This window comes from Thunnus maccoyii, chromosome 3 (genome assembly GCF_910596095.1).
Source record: "Thunnus maccoyii chromosome 3, fThuMac1.1, whole genome shotgun sequence".
Classification (NCBI taxonomy): domain Eukaryota; kingdom Metazoa; phylum Chordata; class Actinopteri; order Scombriformes; family Scombridae; genus Thunnus; species Thunnus maccoyii.
Genome location: NC_056535.1, coordinates 18,130,466 through 18,151,015, shown reverse-complemented (window position 1 = coordinate 18,151,015; position 20,550 = coordinate 18,130,466). Strand labels below are relative to the sequence as shown.

Sequence of the window (20,550 nt, the reverse complement as noted above, 5' to 3'; positions counted from 1 at the left end):
TGAATCCAGTAGCTGCTTGGATGGCCAAAACTTGTTTGGTAGTAATGTACAGTAAAGGCTGATTAATGTACTGGTTAATAGATGCAAACATACAAAACCACCAGAATGGTCATTCAATGACAAGTAACTATCAGTAAACATGACAGTGGGCTTCATATAGCCTCCATTGACACCTTTTGGATCACTGTAATCCTCCTCATCATTCCCGGACTGGTCCTCACTCCCTGTGTCATTATACGGACGGATGTAGAGCTCTGCATCTATCACCAGACATAATGTGCAGGCTGCTGTGTCCTCGCAGCAGAGTTTGAACTTTGGCATCAGGTTTTGGACATCCACAGCATCATCTGGGTCAGGCATTAGCACCTCATCCTTCATGGTGCATTCAGAGAGACCCTAATGGGAGGCACAAACAGAAAACAGAAATTTGTTGTTTGTTTGTTGAATGCGCCTAAGGCACCAGCACAGCAAATATTTGCTGTTTAGAGGCCTATATTGTAAAAAATGTACATACAACATCCCTATCGCTGGCAGATGGCTATGACCATTTGTTTGTTTTTAATTAAATGTTTGAGAATAAAACACTGTATCAGTGAAAAAGGAAATTAAAATGTCAGAACAGGCTGCCTCAGTACTACAAGGAAATTAAAGTGTAATCCATCAAAAGAAACTGTATGTATTGCACTGTATCTTACCTGTTTGCAAATGACATCTTTGCCGTCATAGTCAATTATCTCCAAACCACAGGCTGACATGCAAAGAGTCATTAATACGCACCAACCGGGCCATCCAGGAGGAAACATTTTGTCAGGGGATGCTCGGAAAGATCTCAGTCCTACAGCATTTTTCTCCAAATAACTTTCTCCAAGAGTGACATGAAAACCTTGTCAAACAAGTCCGGACAGATTAACCTGGCAATAACCGTGATAACCTGCCGTGATCCACTGCACTCCGGCATGGAGTGAATCAAACCACCTGTTAAAGCACAGCAGTGGATGTTGCCTGGGTTTCACCTTTGCTTTTGGCCCTGAGGAACAAGCGACATGAATTAATGCTGGGGAAGATTTTCTGTGACAATATACTTGAGTTGAATAAAACTTTAAAATAAAAAATTTCTTTAAATAGATACATTAACTGGGAACTAATTAGAGCCTCCTTAAAGCACCTTCAAGCGTTAAACAAGCAAACAGAACTACAACATATGATAAGATAAAAGTATAAAAACGCAACACTAGAAATGATCAATTATAATTATCATATTATACTCGTAATCTCATTTATCATTTATGATCTGGTTGACTTACTGTGTTTAACAATCTGTTTAAAGTAATCCAGTCTGAGCAGTGCATATCCTCTTCATTCAACTCCACACTTTATCAAAGAAGCCTACAAGTGTTTCAGTCATGTGAAAATTGCACCAACACGTCACTGTCCTGACGAAGAAGTCCCTCCCTCTCCCTCTCTCTCACCACTGCACATGTTGAAATGCTCCTAATCTCTGAATTCCTCATTACAGTGTAACCAGCACAACCTACATTGGTCAAAGTCCACGACTACTGTTCATTAATCAAAACAGGACTCCACCCTGAACACTGAGTCAAAATAGCCGTAGAGACACAACTGCCTTGTTAACATTTTCTATGGCTAGTTTATAAAATGTGTTGGCAACGATATGGTACGATATGTTCTAGTTTTGTTATGTGGATTTGGCTGAGATCTCTCCTCCGCATTTCAAAGTATGCAGTGCCTTGAAAAACAAGTTTATCACCTCCGCTCATAAGTATCCATATACCTTTGACCCACATAAATAAAGCAATTCACTGAGGTGACAATCCCAGATGTAACACATGACCCGCTGCTCACATAGCCGCCAAACTGGTTTGACCACATAATGTTGAGTTAAGCGCTATCTGTCACTGCTGGGAAATGTGTTTCTCGTGTGCTTTGTAAACAGTAAAGGGAGACAGCATATTTACTTAAGCACTGTATTCACTGTAAGTGTGACTGTGAGACCCTAGAGCTGAACTTTTCCATTTTACAGTAAACTTCAGAGGGCAATATTTCACTCAGCAACATACAACTGATAGCAGTAGTTACTAGTTATGTTCCTGATCAAGATATCACACACTGTTTAAAATACCACTACATAAACAGTAGGTGAAGCAGACAGAACTAGCGCCACCTAAATGTGTACTGCTTACGCTACAGGTAATGTATCAATAATTTATCATTATTCAAAAGTACATTTAGCACTTACATTTCTACCTTTGACTGCTTTTTTAGTATGCAGTCTTGCCATATTTACTCGAGTGAATGACTCTGTTCTGTATTACACGTGACATTATGTTGTGTTTTCACTTTATGTCATCAGAGTTGCTTCTGTTTGCTTTATGTTTTGTGCAAATATTTTTACTTCCATACTAAGTTCCACGACACTGGTTACATTGACACAGACATTTACATATATGGAAAGTACCACTGCTAGCTATAGTTGCTCAAATTACAAGGCTTTGGCCAAATGTAAACACATTTTTAAGAAGTTGTTTCAGTATAAATGTCAGATGGGTTACACTACAGTATGCAAACAGCAGGTTAACAATACACCGCTTTTACTTTTGGTTTTCACCATGGATGCAAAGACATATGCAGAGTAACGGGTTAAATTGGATGCCCTCTTTACCCATAAATTACAAAGATGAAGTCCAAACTGTGGTAACAAACTTTTTGGCCAGCTGATAACGGTCTACTGCACTGATGTAGTAATTGATTCACTGTATTAAACACAGTATACTTCTCTTTTAGTAGCTGAATCCCCAGTGACGTCTTGATACGGTCAAGTATAACTATAACAATGTCTTTTGAAAGCTAAGTTTTATTTACATGATCTTATCCTTCTTAATATTAAAGTCAAATCAATCGATAAATGAATGTCCATTATTAACAACATGTTGGATGGCAGGCTGATCTCATGCTGTGGAGCAGAGTTCATTATAGATTTGTTTGAAATTCCAAACCAAACGAATCAGTGACTAAATAAATAGGTAAGGTAATTATTAGGTAAATATTATCTTATTAACTTCATAGAAGGAAACCAAAGAGCTGGGATACCTTTTATTTGTTTAGGTTAGTAACAAGTGGAACGTCTTTTTCAATTAATTAGTGTTTGATCTTTTAAAATGATTCAACATAGTTCCCGATTAAAGCTCTGCGACACTGAAATCATCCAGCGGTCTCTGCAGGGCAGACTCAGCAGACATGAGCCAGCATTCAAGTATCGGGGGAAAGGGGATACTGTAGTCAGCAGCACCGGCGCTATAAAAGAAAGACATAACTGATCATATATCTTGGTGTTTTAGAGTAATAATAATAATAATAATAATAAGAAGAAGACTCTCAAACAGCAGCTGCAGCACTTTACAAATCAATAATACGGGACAAAATGTACCTGACAACATCAATCTCCTGGTCTTTGATCCTAAGTTTTGTCGAGCGAGTTTGCTGCACCTCCTCGTAAGCTACTGGCTTTAGAGCTGGACGCACAGAGAACAAACAATAAAGCAATGACTCAGAAAAGCAGCAATAAAATATTCTGTTGTGGAACTGTCTCTGCTGGTGAGTTATTTCTCCATCGACCACAACTAGGTGCAAACAATGATTCGATATATTGTTGACCTGATATTAACTCGTACAAGTAATGCAGTCTGTGCACAGTTTATAGGCTTGAACACGTACTCCACCCACCTAAAATTCCTTCAGCATTGCTGTCTGGCGGCTGCTGTCTTACAACTGGCCAGAGGAGATGTTTCCTGTTTTGCTGATGAAGTAAGATGACTATGCGCGTGTCCCCAGCTGTGACGTCTACTTCTTTGTCCCGTTTAATCACTGTCACACTAGAGAAATATACACCACCTTTTTAATGTAGGAATCAATTGTGAGTGAATTAATGACAAAATCATCACTATAAACATCACATGTGACTTGGTGTGTTTGGGGGCAAACTCTTCCTTTTTGTGCCAAATGGCTCTTATTGTCCAAACATCTGATTAAACCAGAATATGTCTGTGACCTAATTGGACACTTGAGTGCTTCATGTTTGGCCTAACATCACACCAGAGGGGCACTTATCTGATGTGACCTTAAGCCAAACATGAAACCTGACCTTGCATGCAGAAGCAGTGCCCTTCGTTCATTTTGACCCCCACATATCAGAGAGTCTGAGCCCACCACCGACTATCATCATCAGCATCCTTCCTGCTATTACAATGCTAAATTACCTTCCAACTGTGATGTGATCGTTCCCTGTGTAGAACTTCACATCATGTCCGTCTTTCACAGTGATTCCATCGATTTTAACGTCAACAGACTTGTTAGTTTCAAAGTGGATGACAATCCTTTTGAAGCCTCCGTATCTTAATGAATCAAGCTCACCATTCATGGACAACTCTAGAGCAAGAGAGAAGCACTGCAACTTAACACCACAGTTCAAAGCAGAGGATAAATACTGATGCTGATACACACTGGGTAACTGAGACAAAGATGAAGAGAAAATAAGAATAATATTCTGATTACATGTGGAAAGCAAACAGGTAAAATAATAATGACTAGGCTGTTCAAGGGTTTAGTAATGGCACAAAGAGGAACATTACTGACCCCCGCTGGGATGGTGAAGTAGTTTAAGGCGGACATCTTTGTTGATATCAAAGCATAGTGGAAGAGACTGATTCTCAGTTTTTATCAAAAACCTGTGGGGAGGAACTGAAGAGGAACACAGAGACACATAGAGTCACATAACAGATGGAAACAGTTAAACTGCTCTCAGATACAATTTAACTAACTAAAGATGCATCGAATCAAAACTGATAATGAATATTCAGTCCAAATCTCAGCTTTTACGTGATGTTGATCAGTAAACTTTCTTGACACACACATCAAAACAGACCTAATATTTTATATTTGACCATTTTAAATTATTGTGTATGTCTGCATTGTGATAAGAGAATAAACTCACCAACTAACTAGTAATTAACTACATGAGGGAACAGGGAAAAGAGAAAAACCTAGCCTGGCATATTTGTCATAACCTGATGAATGCTACAATGGCTGATAAAGTTAAAAACTGATCAACTAGCTGGTTGTTTGCAATTGTTTCTTTCTTACCAGAAGGCTGTCATGGTGAAGAGATGGTGGTAACGATAAAAGAAGGTGCTTTTAGTTAAAGTAAGTTCATGTTGCAGTCTTTTACAGTAGTACACAAAAAAACTTCGGGCTTACTGTATGCACATATATAATGTGTGTTTCATATCTGTTTATGATGCCTTTTAAGTCAGTCTTTATTTTAAGAATTTTGCAGGCTACATGATGAAGAAAGGCCAACTTATATTTTTACATCATGTTGACTTAATGCACTTTTTGTACTATTTTGTAACTTTTTCTTATGCAACAGAATTTTTCTACCTATTTCTACCATGAATAACATACTCAATATGTAATACTCTACCTCGAATTGGCTTCTTGTGGGCCACAGCACCATAATTCATCAAATTAGGGAATGGATCAACATGACCTGAAAATAAATTTACACAAAGCCAGTTTACCAACATTTATATTACAGTGATTTAGATGATTTTGCATTAATCAACAGCCATATTCTGACACCTAAACTCAGCTTCAAAACAAACCACTACACACGTTACCCTAATCCTCACCACAGGCTTGAATCTAACACTGATTTAATTGCTCATTAAAAATGATGATATCTATTTAAATCAAAATTAAACATGCAATAATGTGTTTTTCTGATAAAGTTTTCACCCATAAATGTATTTTATTGTTTATTATCTATGTTAAATCATGTGAATGGTATTTTTAATTGTAGTACAAAAACACTCAAAGTGTTGACCACATGATCTCGCAGTATTGAAATTTGGGTATATTAATTCAGACAACAGCATTTGGATAAGTAAATTAAGGACATAAGCATTATACCTCTACAAAGGAAGTTATGTTTGTTTGTGTCTTAGTTAGCATAATATCTCAAAAAACACTAAAAATACTTAATGAAATTTGGTGGAAATTTTAGGCCGAGGGGCCAAGAAGAAGTCTTTTTGGTGGAAATTCAGATCCAACAGCAGCACTTTGTGTTTATTCATAAAGTAGTTTACATTCTGGGTAATAAAACATAACTCCTGAAACATGAGACATCAAATATACGACCTGATGGAAATCTTTTTCATTTTGTAGTTGGTCTTTTGATATTTCACGCCTACATTTTTGTATACTTGCGCCATTTGACCATTAAAATATATGCAACTTTAATTGATTGTCTTTCATTAAGTGTGTTATAATGCAGATGCAGGAAGTTTCTATTAATTGTTCTATCATCAGGTATAGGCATGTGCTCCCTGCTTTTTAATAAAGTGTGGGTGGTTGGTACCATAATTACAAAATTAGAAGGGTGGATCAAAGCTGGCACAGAAAAAAAAGTTTACCTGATATAATGCGTCGCGAATGGAGATGATAGTTATCTGGAAAATTAACAGTCACATTTAAAGATTAAACATTTGTTGGATTTGTTGTATCCAACTATAGCTACTGTAAAATCAGAAATGCCCAGAAGAGCCTCTAAAATATATATAGTATAATATATATAGTATGAATATGATACATTTCAAGTTACTGCAGGCAACAAGTGCTTTGCATTCATCAAAGAAAGAAAATATGAGATTAGAAATGTGAATTTTGTAATAATAAGAAAACTATTTCAAAATTACCTTTATTTTGTAATAGTGAGAAAACTATATAAGCAAGTTTTATTGTGATTATGAAAACTTGAAGAAATGCGGGTTGAATAAAGGATTTAATGTGCCTTACAAAATAATACCGAAATTATCTTGCATGGGAAACTTGTATCAGCCACTTGTATCCAATATTTTTTTTTGTCGGTACCTTGACATCATGACAATAGGTGAAGTTGGAAGATATAAATTGAGAGCTTTGCCCTCAGGCTCAGTTTCCTCTTTACCAGTATGTACAAGAATGTTATATACAGTATAACACACCGCCCTCTGTCTTCTTCTCACACTACTGCTAAGAAGAATGAAAGATTTACTCATGAGGCGATCATTACACTCCATGTCATAAATACAGATGTGGAATGAACCTCACCATCATAGTGATATCTGAACATTGCAGATGTGTACTTATGCAGCATTGTCATACCTAGAGGGCCAAAATGAAGATGATATTGACCAACTGCTATAAAGAGAAAGAGATGGCATGAAATTAACATACAGTTTTAAATTTATATTGAAATACTCATAATTTGTGAATTAGCTTGCACCCTCCCAGGTGTGTCTCTTTGAGTTGTTATTGTTGTTATTTTTTGGTTGTGATTCAAAATGATCTGATTCATCTTTTTAAGTTATGTATTTATATAATAAAATAATATTTTAAAATATGAGTACAACAAGAGAGATTTGTGATATACTTTTGAAACAGTTTTTTATTCAATTTAATATAATTTATAACCACTAAACACTCCTATATATTGATAAGGGAATCCCCACATATAAAATACATGTAGTGTAGACATATCATAACAGTGCAGATGTGTACCTACCTCCTGATTCGCCAGCAGCTCCTGTTAAAAAGAGAAAGATGATAACATCAAATAGAGATACAGTTGTATCTCAAGGAGTATTTCAAAATACTCATGATGTGTAAATTAACTTGTATTGGTGGGTCGTATCAGCATGTTTGTATCCAGAGCAACACCATCATTCTAAAGTATCTCATACCTGGTGGGCCACCAACTCCTGCTAAACAGAGAAAGATGATAACATCAAATAGAGATACAGTTGTATCTCAAGGAGTATTTTAAAATACTCATGATGTGTATATTAAATTGTATTGGTGGGTCGTATCAGCATGTTTGTATCCAGAGCAACACCATCATTCTAAAGTATCTCATACCTCGTCTGCCAGCACCAATTCCTGTTAAAAAGAGAAAGATGATAACATCAAACAGAGATACAGTTGTATCTCAAGGAGTATTTTAAAATACTCATGATGTGTAAATTAACTTGTATTGGTGGGTCGTATCAGCATGTTTGTATCCAGAGCAACACCATCACTCTAAAGTATCTCATACCTGGTACGGCACCAACTCCTGTTAAAAAGAGAAAGATGATAACATCAAATAGAGATATAGTTGTATCTCAAGGAGTATTTTAAAATACTCATGATGTGTAAATTAACTTGTATTGGTGGGTCGTATCAGCATGTTTGTATCCAGAGCAACACCATCATTCTATTGTGTGACACTTATGCATTATTGGCCTAATCTTTACATTAGTTAAATATTAACTAATTATTTGGCACTATAGTATCAAACAATGTATTATGAAGTAGTTAATTAATCAATTAACAATTGTTGATTAATTAACTGTATTTAATACATAGATTCTTAAGCTCAGCTGATACCAAGTCATGCAGATGTGTCTTACCTGAAGAACGCATTCTCCCTGCGAAGAAAGAAGTATTGAAAAATCAATGCTGAAGACCATTGATCTTTCATTGTCTTTGTTTTGTTTTGTTAACATTTGTGTTGCTCACCAAAGACAGGGTTGCTCGATGTTTGACTTAGAGATGGTGGAGGAACCTGCCAGTTCTGTTGTGGTGCTTGACCTTCCTTCGGTTTATGAAGCACCTCTGTATTCTCCCCCAGAGGCTTGGTGACCACCATGGATGTGAGTGGGGTCACAAAACTGTACTTGAGTGACAGCTCCAAGGCATCTGTCTTCACTTTCTCCTTCTCTGGTCCAGATAACAGCAGCCTTTTTCATAATAAACAGATATGTTTTAAACCCTGAACCATAATAAAACCCCAATCCACCATGAGAGCACTGCACTCCAACATTAACATCTTTTGATTTAATCTACACTATCCACATCACATAGTGGAGTCTACATGCTCTACATAGAAATGAGGACCTGTGATATGACAGTTGGGACAATGGGTTGCTGTACACTACTTTAGTAAATAAACAGTGGTGGAAGAAGTACTCAGATCATTTACTTAAGTAAAAGTATCAATACCACAGTCCTGCATTTAAAATCCTACTTCAGTAAAAATACAAAAGTATTATCAGCTAAATTTACTTAAAGTATTAAAAGTAAAAACACTCGTTTTGCAGAAAATTCCCTGTGACTGATTTATTAAATAAATGTAATAAAGTACATTATTAGTACTGAAGCAGCATGTTACTGTTGTAGCTGCTGGAGGTGGAACTAGTTTAAACTACTTCATATACAGTTAGCTAGTTTAGTCCATGGGTTCTGAACCTAGGTGTCGGTCTCTTCCAAAGGGTCACCAGATATATCTGAGGGGTCGTGAGATGAAGTTCTGATACACAAATCTGTTTTCAGTTTTTTTTTTTTTATTATTGAAATGAGACCGTGTGAGAAGTTTACAGGTTGAAATGTCTATTTGGTTGAACTGCTAACTACTCACAGACATCTAAGACATGACAAAGAGACACAAATACACACTGAATTTTTGTAAGGGGTCACAAGACAAAAAGGTTGGGAGCTACTGGTTTAATATTAAACAATGCAGTGCAGTTTATAAACTTAATATATATTATTTCATGTAAAATTTCAACCTGAAAAGTTAAACGTAACTAAAGCTGTTAAACAAATGTAATGGAGTAAAAAGTACAAAATTTTCCCTCTGAAATGTAGTGGAGTGGCAGTATAAAGTAGCACAAAATGGAAATACTAAAGGGAAGAACAAGTACCTCAAAATGTACTTGTGCACAGTACTTGAGTAAATGTAGTTAATTACATAACGCCACTGTGAATAAATGATGTATGAAACAGATATTTTATAAAATATAAAGTATTGAGCGGGACTGTAAAGTTTTGACATCACACTCACTCTTGGTCCAGGAGCTGTTTGACTGTGAGGTAGGCCCAAACCCTCTGGATGTGGCTGTCAGAAACTGTTCCAGTGGACTCCATGGTGGCATTGGTGTCAGCAAACGTGACCCTTCTTTTACTCTGTCGTAGTGCAAATGAATCGTGAGTGCGTGTCAGTATACGCAGGGACTGTTTATCACAAACCTTTTCAGAAGATTACAGCTGATGTGCAGTGAGGAAGGATCCTTACCGAAATGGCCACAACTTGTGGAACGAAGCTGTCAATGTCATTGTCAGTGATCTGACCAGCTACCACGATCTCAGAGCCATTATAATACTGGCTGAAGTTAGTTTGGGTTAGATTGGTCCCACCAATATAGATCATTGTCACATCTGTCAACAAAGGAGTGGCCACCTCTTCATAGAAACCCTGTTGACATACCGACACTATGAATGTGGTCTATTTATGCAAATGAAGTCGATCACATGGTTAAAATACATTATTTATAATGCGAGGGAAGTGCAAGTGATTCAAAATACCTTCAGCTGCAAAGCAGCATCAGAGTCCTGATAAATCCTTCGTGCCACACCACTGTTCTGTAGCGACATCTTCTCCAGGAACTCAAAATTGACATCGAAACCAAAACCAAGACAGTAGAGTGGGAATTTTTTTGCAATGGCCTTCCTTACATTCGATTGTATTGTTTTGGGATCCGTCACCCCTGCAAACACAGAAGTCATGGTGGGCCAGTTGAGCTAAAATATTCGGTTATACAACTTTCTTGTGATTTATATTGTAGAAGTTACAGTGTGTGCATAAACACATAATTGTAAAAATAATGTCGTCTGCAGTGTCCATGATCTTTGAAGGTTTTGGCTTGCTGACAAGAGAGGGTATTTAAAAAAGACTGTGTTGTTAAGGATTTTTAATGCATTTCTTGAAGTATTTCTGCATGTGTGTGTGTGTGTGTGTTTTATTGTAACCTGAGGTTGGATCTCCATCAGTGAGAAGTATGAGGATAGATGCTGAACCTTCTCTGGGTTGTGCATTCAGCATACGCGCTCCTTCCAGCACTGCTTTGTTAATGTTTGTGGCTGAAGTGTGACAAAAAAAACAAAAAAAATGTTTTACTTACTTCAATTCTGCTATCAAATGTTCACACCCCTTAATACAATATTTACTGAGGAAACCTCACATCCTCTATCTTGAATATTCCTTGCAAAATCCTTGGCGCTATCCACGTTTCCCTTGGTGGCCTGAACAAGTTCTCGTCTCCAGTGAAAAATGTTGCCATCAAAAGTGATAAGACCAAAGTAGTCATCTTCTGCCAGGTCATTCAAGATGTGGATTAATGCTGTTCGGGTCTGAGCAAAAACATTATTCACTCATTAGAACTTTTATTCAAGTTTTCAATTCCTTCAACTAGGAAACCATTTAGTAATATTTATTTTAAGTTGTATGTAAAAGTGAATCATGGTCATAATAAGCTGATCAACTGAAATCAACTTAAAATAATAATGTATATAATAGTGTAATAATAATAATAATGCCTCCTATGCTTTAGTAGCAATCTGTCACACACTCACATCCATCAAATACTTTACCTGTTCTATTTTTCTGCCGTGCATGGAGCCACTTTGATCAATAAGAAAGACAGCATTCTTTGGTATTCGGGGAAGGCTAGATGGAGCAAAGTGATGAACAAAATATCCATCAGATACCTTGGAGGGAGTTAGAAGAAAATTAGATTATTAGATAAAATAGATTATTAGATATTAGATAAAATATCCATTTAAGTAAGTATCTTTTTCTTTTTCTTTTTTTTTTCTTTTTTTTTAGCTTTTACGGATATTTATGTGCTATTAGACCATTCAAAGTTGAATTAACTCTTGCTGTACCTCGATGTCCCCAAGTGAAGTGTCCCTCTTGACATCATAAACAATAACCAGATCTCCATTCATACCGTCCTCTCCACAGCTATCACATATTTTCTGTTGGTCCTCTGTCGGGTAGAAATACAGCCACGCCTGGAAATAGCATGAATCGGCTTTTATAGACTCTTGACAGACATGGAAGTCATTGAAGGGGTTTTGTAGTAGATTCAACTTTATTTAAGTACCAGGACAGAGAAGTACCAGAAAGTGCAAACTGTAGCAAGGTACGTAAAGATACACCGCAGATAAAAACGAATGAATGATTATCGAAGGGACAACTAGGGAAATAAGTTATATGAGTCATTACTATTTACTTTGTTTGTGTTATATGCTGTTTATAGTTTGTTTAATTTTATTTGATTCTACATATTTTGTGTGTCTGCATGTCCATGTTCTATGTTGGATCGAAATTGTGTGTTTTTGCTTTTCTTTAGGCTTTGTGAATATTTGGACACGTGAATGTATGTACGTGGGTAGTTTATGACAAAGCACAGGATGAACAAACCACCAAAATGTATGTGTAATATGAATGGATTTCATTGTGACATGTGTAAATAAGTGAGAAAAGAAGCCATTATGTACAGTTAAACAGTTTAACAGCCATTGTGTTAAATGCAGATCAGAATTTTGCATATCTTCATGCTTTACCTGTTTGTCTGTTTGTGTTTTGGTGATGGCATTAGCAAGGGCTTTGGTGCTCAGTCCTCCTTTAACCTCCATGAAATTGATACCGGCTTTCTCATGAATGTACACATCAATCTGGCATGAGAATAAAATAAAATAGTCAAAAGTTCTGACCAAGGAGGATTACTAACAGCACTGTTTTCCTCGATTACTGAATAGATGCCAACAGGAAAGACACACCTTGAAGTCTTTGACAGGCTGCATGGGTCGAGCGTGGATTTGCAGCTCATACTTGCCAAGCTTGCGCTTCAGCAGCTCCTCATATGTGAGTTCAAAGGTCACCTTATTGTGAGCAGCCAAAGTCACAGAGGTCTTGAATTCCTCGAGGGTCCTCCCTACAGAGCTGCAGCAGAGACAGAAATCATTGCATTAAAGCAGTGGTTCCCACCCTTCTCAACTTGTGACCCCTTAAATGAAACAATGTTTATTGTGACCCTTTATCACAGGTTCTGGCCTTAGTGACTGTTTAACTAAAAAGAGATTTTTCTTTCTAAGATTGTTTCATTTTTGAAGAATTTTTAGAAGCATGGAGAGGTCAAATTAGCCTATGTTTCATAAGAAAAAAAAAGCAAAAACTTGACAGAAGTCGGAAAAATAAACACACTTTTCATTAACAGAGATATGTTTTCTCATTCTTATCCCTTTAATCATCTTATTACTCCTCAGATTATCGTTGGACCCCTTTTGGATAAACTCCTATTTGGGAATCCACTGCACTGAAGGACACACAGAGTCTTGTCTACATAACACAACATAAAAACCAGCTGTATAAGACCTGGCAACAAAATGATTAATTGATCCGTGTACCTGACAATCCCGGCGCTTTGACCACGGGACACAGCCTCAGTGTACTGCTGCTGAGCTTGCTCCTTAGCATTCACAACACCGTCATACATCTGTCCATCTATAGACCTAAAGGAGACCAAGGAAAAGTCTTTGTTTATACACACACTCCTGAGCAGCCCATGACATATTTACATGATGCTTCAGTGTTTAATTCTTTATGTGCAGATAATTCCTGTGTTTTATTTTTATTTTTAACACCCACATTCTGAATTTACTGATGAAGGCATTTTTGGGAATTCGGACAAGAAATTCTATTTCCTTTGACTCGTCCATACGATTGACCACACGGCTTGTGATGACGGTGGTGGCATAACGACTGGTCACTGTGGAGTTGATGTGAAAGCTGTAGATGTCCCAGTCATCCTGAGCAAATACAAGAGGCACATTTCACAATAAAAACAGCTTGGTTGAAAGGGCTGGCCCATGACCAGCTGATCAAAGATCAGATGATGGTGAAAAACAAAGTGTTGGTGGATGGCAAATGCGAAATCTCATTGGTTTAACTGCAGAAACACCCCGTTCTTTTTATTTTTCATCCACTGTTTCAATCTCACATATATTTGCACAGGCATAAATACCCACACCCCACTTTCATAGCATAAAACTTGTTTCCATCACTTAGGAGGACATTAAATTAACTTACATTCATACCCTGAAGACCCCTAACCCTAATCTTACACCAAGTCTTACCCCTAAAATTTAATGATTTTCATCACGGGAACCGCACACACAGGTTTACTTAAGTAATTTTTGGGGTATTTACACAGACTTACATTAATTTCCTAGAGACTTACCCTGACCCTAACCTTAACCTTAAACCAAGTCTTAACCCTAAAATTGAGTGATTTTCATCACGGGAACCACACACATAGGTTTACTTAAGTCACTTTTGGGATATTTTGCACAGACTTACATTACATTCATTTTCTAGAGACTTACCCGAACCTTAACCACTGACCCAAAAAACAGCATTTAACCAATATTTGGACACAGCTTTTGTCCCCAACTGCACAAGCCGTCCCCAATCAACTGGTCTTAAGTCTGGTGCCCCCCCATCCCCCCACACAGACACACACACACACACCCTTAAACACACATAGAAAACCAATTACAGGTATATAGCCAGCAGGTCCTTCAACCTGTGCTTTTTGGTGTTTGTCAAAGAGGCAGAGTTCAGTGTGCTGCGATGGAGAGAAAGATGCTGAAACATACACAAAAAAACCTCGAACACAAGCCTAAAATATCAGTTAACTGTCAAACACAGAGAAAAATTCATTAGTGGTAAAATATCACATGCAAAGGAAAGTGAACGATGGAGGGAGCTCATTGTGGTCTTTTGTCCCACAGGGGACAAAGAGCATTACTTAAGTAAAAATATCAGATACTATTCTATACTATACTATACAATAGGGTTGCTCTGTCATCTAGGTTTAGTGACCTTACCTTGTTTGGTAGTGTGGTAACAAAAGCCAGAAGCAGCCCAAAGAGGGTGATTTGCACCACAGCTCTCTCCATGATGGCTCCCACCAGAGTGAAACCCAGGCAGCTGAAAATGTCTTTTAAACTCAAACAGATAGGGAGCATTAATCTGTGCATCATTTTAAAGGGCAAAGAACTCTCTCACTCTCACTCTCTCTCTCTCTCTCTCTCTCTCTCTCTCTCTCTCTCTCTCTCTCTCTCTCTCTATGAACAAACCTCTCACTGGCATACGCACACAAACACACTCAGCAGGTCAGTCTCACAGACACACACACACACATACACACACAAACACACTCAGCAGGTCAGTCTCTCACACACACACACACTCAGCAGGTCAGTCTCACACACACACAGACACACACAAACTCACACTTAGACACACATTTTGTATGTTTCTCCTCTACCAGGAATCACACACATAGCTAACAGAAATAACTGGATGAAAGGTCATAAATTCAGCAGAAATTAAACTTTACTAAGCTTTACTCTCGACTTTGGACTGCCCTCTTTGCGAGGACTGTCACCATGCTGAAAGCCAACACTGGTTTGAAAACTTTCAAGTGAAAGATATGACAAGTTGTCGTTATATATTCAACATTCAATGTGAAAGAAACAAGTACATGAATTCATGGTGTCAAGCGAAAATGATTTTATTCGATCTGTCTTCAAGTATGTACAGCTTTTGTGAAAGAGTACTTCCGATCAGGTCAGGAAAAGTGCGGGGGGGGGCGGGGGGGGGGGGGGGGGGACAGCAGGCAAAAGCAATCATATACCTAGCTTTCTTCGCAAGCATTAAAGAGATCGAAGACAAGAGTTACTGTGGAAAGCACAATGAAAATAGCTGCATAGGAGATGTTTTACAGAGAGAAAAAAACAACTACATGTCATGGAAGATATTCTGCCTTTAAGACAAATACTCAATTCAAATCAAAATAGGGTCACACTGCAAACATGGAAGGAGAACTCCACTCATTTTACACATAAAGCTCAATTCAGGAGTACTACTCTTCTATGTCTTCTTTGGGTTTCGAAAGAATTATCTAAATTTTGAAAAAAATAACCTTTAGGAAATCTAGGTTCCAGTGTTTCTGGAGCTCAGGATGTGTGAGCCTCTGCTGCATCGATTTTGACCTTTCTTTTCTTAATCTGTCCCCCAACTGTATGGAAGCGCAATACTAAATTGATGGGGTATCCCTTTAATTGTAACAAGTTGAAATTGTTGAAATTGAAGATGCTACAGTATGAGTTGGGGAAGAGATCAAAACAACTCTTTTGTTCATGTCAGTCGGCTGTCAACGCGTTGCTGCAAACAAAATCGCTCTCTCAGTGTTGAAGAAATGTCTGACTCACCATACTACTTCTTGACTAAATTTATTTTTGCCACTGATTTGTTTATCCAGAATACATCATGAAAGCAAAAGTGTTGTCTTTGAGGTCATACTATCAAAACAAGTGAAACCGTGATGACGTAATATTTGTTGTAGACCTTTGAATTGAGTCAGCCATAATACATACAATTAGCTGTATGAGCCAGATGATGTAGCAAGACCAGCATCTACTAAACACAACTTAGAAAAACCTATGCATTATACAAATAACATGTCAAACAGTTGTTGCTTTTCAATAATTCACATTCTTTGTGCGCCTCTAACATCACCATGTTATCAACATTTACCAAACAACCACACAGTAATCTCTTAAAACCCACAAAGGCAACAATATGTAAAGCTACAGACTGCATTAGTAGAGGTATGGGATGATTATGATTTTGACTCATATGTTGAGTCCTTCAGCCCTCCTTGTCGTATGGTTTCGATACCAATTTCTTAACAGCATCCTCCCGAAATTCACCACATCAACCTGTACACATTCAGAATAACAGTGTATTCATGCAGGCTGCGGTGCCGGTGGTCGAGTAATCTCATAAGAAAATGACTTCAGTGAACAAGGAAAAACCTACAGTAAATATACTGTATTGTATAACCTAACTCAGTTTTTGGATTCTTTTTACAATCTGTGATATTTTTATGAACTGCAATATAACCAGATTATAGTGTTTAATTATGTTTTCCTGCTAAATTAAATATGTTTCACTCCACATTCATTATTCAAATCACGTAATTTACCTTTGAAGGTGAAAGCATATATAGAATAACTAGTGTCTGCTTTGAATCTAAATGTTTTTCTTCAGAAAACTGAAACTGCAATTCAAGGCACTCTCACAGGTGTTTTTTTTTCACCTGAAGATAAAGTTCAAGTTCATTCAAATCTCTTAAGGATATTTCAAGCGCTTGTGCTGGAAGCATTTCATTGATGAAGAATGAAACCTATCCTTCGACTAAGAGAGCAGAGTAAAGCAACCGGTCCTAGTGACCAGGATGTCAAGTCTTCACAGTGACGGCATGATGGTGGCTAATAAGGTGTTGCATTAAGACACATAGCTGCAGCACCAACCTATGGATTATCTAATGTTAACTGTACAAACACAGGAGCTATGTACAGACTAACAAGAATTCATATATACACACGGCAGCTTATATATAGGGGTGATATGAGCAACACAAATGTTAACTATTTATATAAACACTGCATGAATGAACAGTACATTATGTACATTCAACAAGAGGTAAAATTCATACATAAGCAGTGACAAAAATCAGCATTTTTAAGCCTGAATGGGCTAATTATACACCTTTTAATGTACTACTACCATTACACTGCACTCAAGGATAATGTACTGTAATATGGACATGAGGTATGTTGATGCAAATGAAATAAATAACATAAAACTCAGGAATGGAGACGAGTATGTACATATGGTTACATACATGCTGGTTAAATATATACAGTATATGCACATAAGATTGACTAGAACCACAAGGAGATTTGTTTTTGGTAACAGAGTTGGAAGACAAAATGCTACTCAGTTTAGAGAGTCCTTGCTTTGGGGTGGGGTGGCTGATATGATGGAGCTGGAATGGGGCTGGGGGCATCCTGGGCTGAGGGCACAGCAGGAAAGGCAAAGACTCCTGAAGGAAAGGGGAAGAGCAACCCAGGCCACTGGCTAACAGAGAGAGGAGAGGACAAGGCCCTGAAACGAGCAGGAGAGTGATAACTGGGATGGCGTCCTGTGGAGGGGCTGTTAATCATTGTTGAGCCAGAGCTGTCAGACCACGTCAGCGGAAAACTGCAGCCATCTGAACCCGCAGCTGTCCATGATGATACCTAAAGGGTTGGATAATGGGAGAGATATTTAACTTTGTGACAATGATAAACTACATGTATGCAGCACAACCCATACAGGTCATTACACAAAGCTCTATATATACAGTATTGAAATTAAACAGCTGTATGTGCTAATATGTATTAGGAAGTCAAAAACAATCTGCAAGTCAGAATGGAACTCATTGATAGATTGACAGAGGGTGAATTTCATTTTGTGTGCAGGTTACTGTTTGTGTTTCTGCTGATTGCTCTCATCTGACATTATGATTTAAGTCAGTGGTTCCCAATCTAGGGGTCTAGGATCAAATAAGTTTGAGGGGGCCAGAAAAGGTTAATGGGGGAGGAAACCAGAAAAAGTACTGTATTTCTGCTACACAACATGCTTATATACTACACTGTCCCCAGATCTCTGCTTTTTAGCCATTCTTTGGAATAGCTCTTCAGATGCAATGTTGGTCTGCCTGACCGTTGATGGGTCAGTTCACCACTTTGGTCCAAATTGAAATATCTCGACAACTATCAGATGGATTGTCATGAAATTTTGTACAGACATTCATGTTCCCCTGAAGATGAATCCTGCTTACTTTGGTGATCCTTTAACTTTTTCTATAGCGCCACAGTGAGGTTGATATTTGTGTTCTTTGGTGAAATATCTCAGAGGGACTGCCATGAATTTGGTGCAGATATCCATAGTACTATAAGGAGGAATCCTAACATTGGTAATCCTCTGACCTTTCCTGTAATGCCGCCAGCAGGTCAAAGTTTTAGATATGGATGGATCTAGATGGATTGGCACAAAATATGTTTGTATATTTTCTGATGTATCACCATGAAGTACACATTAAGGGTTTTATGTGAAATTGCTTTAATGTCTCTTATTATTTGTTGGATTGAAGAAATGGTTGGAAGCAATTTGGTACACACATTAATTTCCCCCTGATGATAAATTGTTACTTAAAATACTGCTGTGCCTAAGTAAAGCCTCACAAAGCCCCTAGCATGGATGTTGAGTCTGAATCTTGTTTTCTTATAAATTACTGGCTAATTTTATGTCTTCAGGACTATTGAAATAAAACGAGGGATGAACTGGCCACAACTTGCACATATACAACCTGTGACAAAGAATCACAAGCAGACATTACTTTGTTTTACAGGGTCACGAGCTAAAAGGGTTGGAAATCACTCATTTAAGTGATGTAATAATTCAAGGAATTTTGTATATTTTAGTCATGTGTGTTTATTCTAATTCTTTTCATTTGTCATTTAATTTAATTCTTGTCGATCTTAAATTGTCAATGCCTCTTGTCATGTCCTGATCTGGAGCCTCTGCAAAGCTTTTGTCCTTGTTATTTAAACACTGCCGATATGTGCAAAACTGAATTTACTGACAAGCATTTAATTGTTTGCAACATTGTGTCTTTTTCATGCATCCACTGCACCTCTTTTTGTGGATTAAAATCAGATAGATTGTTTATGATTTTGATTGTTTACATTATCTTTCAGTGCCAGAGATATGAATTACTTAAAATGAAACTCACATCTGCAGCACTAGGGGGTTGTCCATGTTTTCGAGGCACCATCTGATCCCAAAACTGCTGTCCACTGATACTCAGAGAGTTAGTACGCGGTCTGTGGGTGACAATAAGAACCTCCTGGGCCCAGTCATCCATCAGCCGTTGCAAGTCTTCAGGCAGATTGATTTCATTGACACTCATGGATGTGCCAGTGTAGGTTCCTCTCTTGTTGTTGCTGTTATTGGCTTGAGCCTGGGCCAGTCCAATAACTGGCTGATGAGGAGGAGGTGTGGCACCAGTAGGTGGCTGCTGTGATTGAGTGAAAGCCCCTGGTCCAGCTCCAGACCCTGATGCACACACACACACACACACACACACACACACACACACACACACACACACACACATACCCCCACACCATCATTAAGCTGGTATACACAACATGATTTTGAATTAATTAATTTTAAGTGAGACAAATCAACTCTACGTACTGTGGCTACGGTCTTTGCCGAGACATAGTCGCTTCAGTGTTGCCCCTATGAGACAAAGCAGACTTTATACAAAATTGTCATTCCTATTAGCAGCTAAATATGTATAATAACAGTATGCAATGCAAAAACAAAGCTGCTGAATACTGCCACAAATCTAAGGAACAAATTAAAACCAAACTTAGGAACAAGGTAATCAGTCCCATGAAACAAGACAGTCTTAAAAGAAAAGTCATGCAGGTTGTCCAGGTGAGGGCCATAACAAAGTGCAGTGTGATGTGATGGTGAAATACAGCAGAGAGAAAGACAGAGAGATAACAGAGATAAGAAAGAGGAGAGAGAGGTTTAAAAAAGAAGACTGATTATAAATGTAATGGGGTACATGCGGCCATGCAGACGTTCATTGCCTGGTAATACAGGGTGGATAAGTCAATAAATGTATATGTTACATACTGGGG

General features: G+C 37.8%; 2 protein-coding genes across 6 annotated transcripts in view; both read right to left on the bottom strand.

Moving 5' to 3' along the window:
* Positions 1-307: 307 nt before the first annotated feature.
* LOC121891487 (inter-alpha-trypsin inhibitor heavy chain H3-like) lies at positions 308-14,898 on the bottom strand. The gene is made up of 26 exons (XM_042404118.1): positions 14,827-14,898; positions 13,586-13,746; positions 13,345-13,449; positions 12,718-12,880; positions 12,502-12,612; positions 11,818-11,946; positions 11,524-11,640; positions 11,115-11,283; positions 10,903-11,013; positions 10,459-10,640; positions 10,169-10,348; positions 9,938-10,059; positions 8,614-8,834; positions 8,505-8,522; positions 8,150-8,167; positions 7,972-7,992; positions 7,797-7,814; positions 7,619-7,639; positions 5,498-5,572; positions 4,651-4,755; positions 4,275-4,443; positions 3,742-3,890; positions 3,446-3,530; positions 3,109-3,312; positions 696-1,027; positions 308-396 (listed from the first exon to the last, which is right to left on the bottom strand). The coding sequence occupies exons 1-24, from the start codon at positions 14,896-14,898 to the stop codon at positions 3,198-3,200; spliced, it is 2,637 nt and encodes an 878-aa protein (XP_042260052.1). The 3' UTR covers positions 308-396; positions 696-1,027; positions 3,109-3,197.
* Positions 14,899-16,219: 1,321 nt separating this feature from the next.
* wnk2 (WNK lysine deficient protein kinase 2) overlaps positions 16,220-20,550 on the bottom strand; it is a 28,905-nt gene continuing 24,574 nt past the window's right edge. For all 5 annotated transcript variants that reach the window (XM_042407281.1, XM_042407277.1, XM_042407279.1 and 2 more), the window contains 3 exons: positions 20,096-20,140; positions 19,629-19,951; positions 16,220-18,090 (listed from right to left, as the gene is read on the bottom strand). In XM_042407281.1, coding sequence (XP_042263215.1) covers positions 17,794-18,090; positions 19,629-19,951; positions 20,096-20,140 — 665 coding nt within the window. In that variant the 3' untranslated portion in view covers positions 16,220-17,793. The remainder of the gene's footprint in view (positions 18,091-19,628; positions 19,952-20,095; positions 20,141-20,550) is intronic.

Excerpts from the sequence above, each read along its gene's own strand:
- LOC121891487 (XM_042404118.1), bottom strand. The coding sequence starts at position 14,898 with ATGGAGAGAGCTGTGGTGCAAATCACCCTCTTTGGGCTGCTTCTGGCT. Across the intron at positions 10,060-10,168 it reads CACAAGTTGTGGCCATTTCG|AGTAAAAGAAGGGTCACGTT; the intron begins GTAAGGATCCTT and ends GCACTACGACAG. Across the intron at positions 3,313-3,445 it reads CAGGAGATTGATGTTGTCAG|CGCCGGTGCTGCTGACTACA; the intron begins GTACATTTTGTC and ends TTTCTTTTATAG.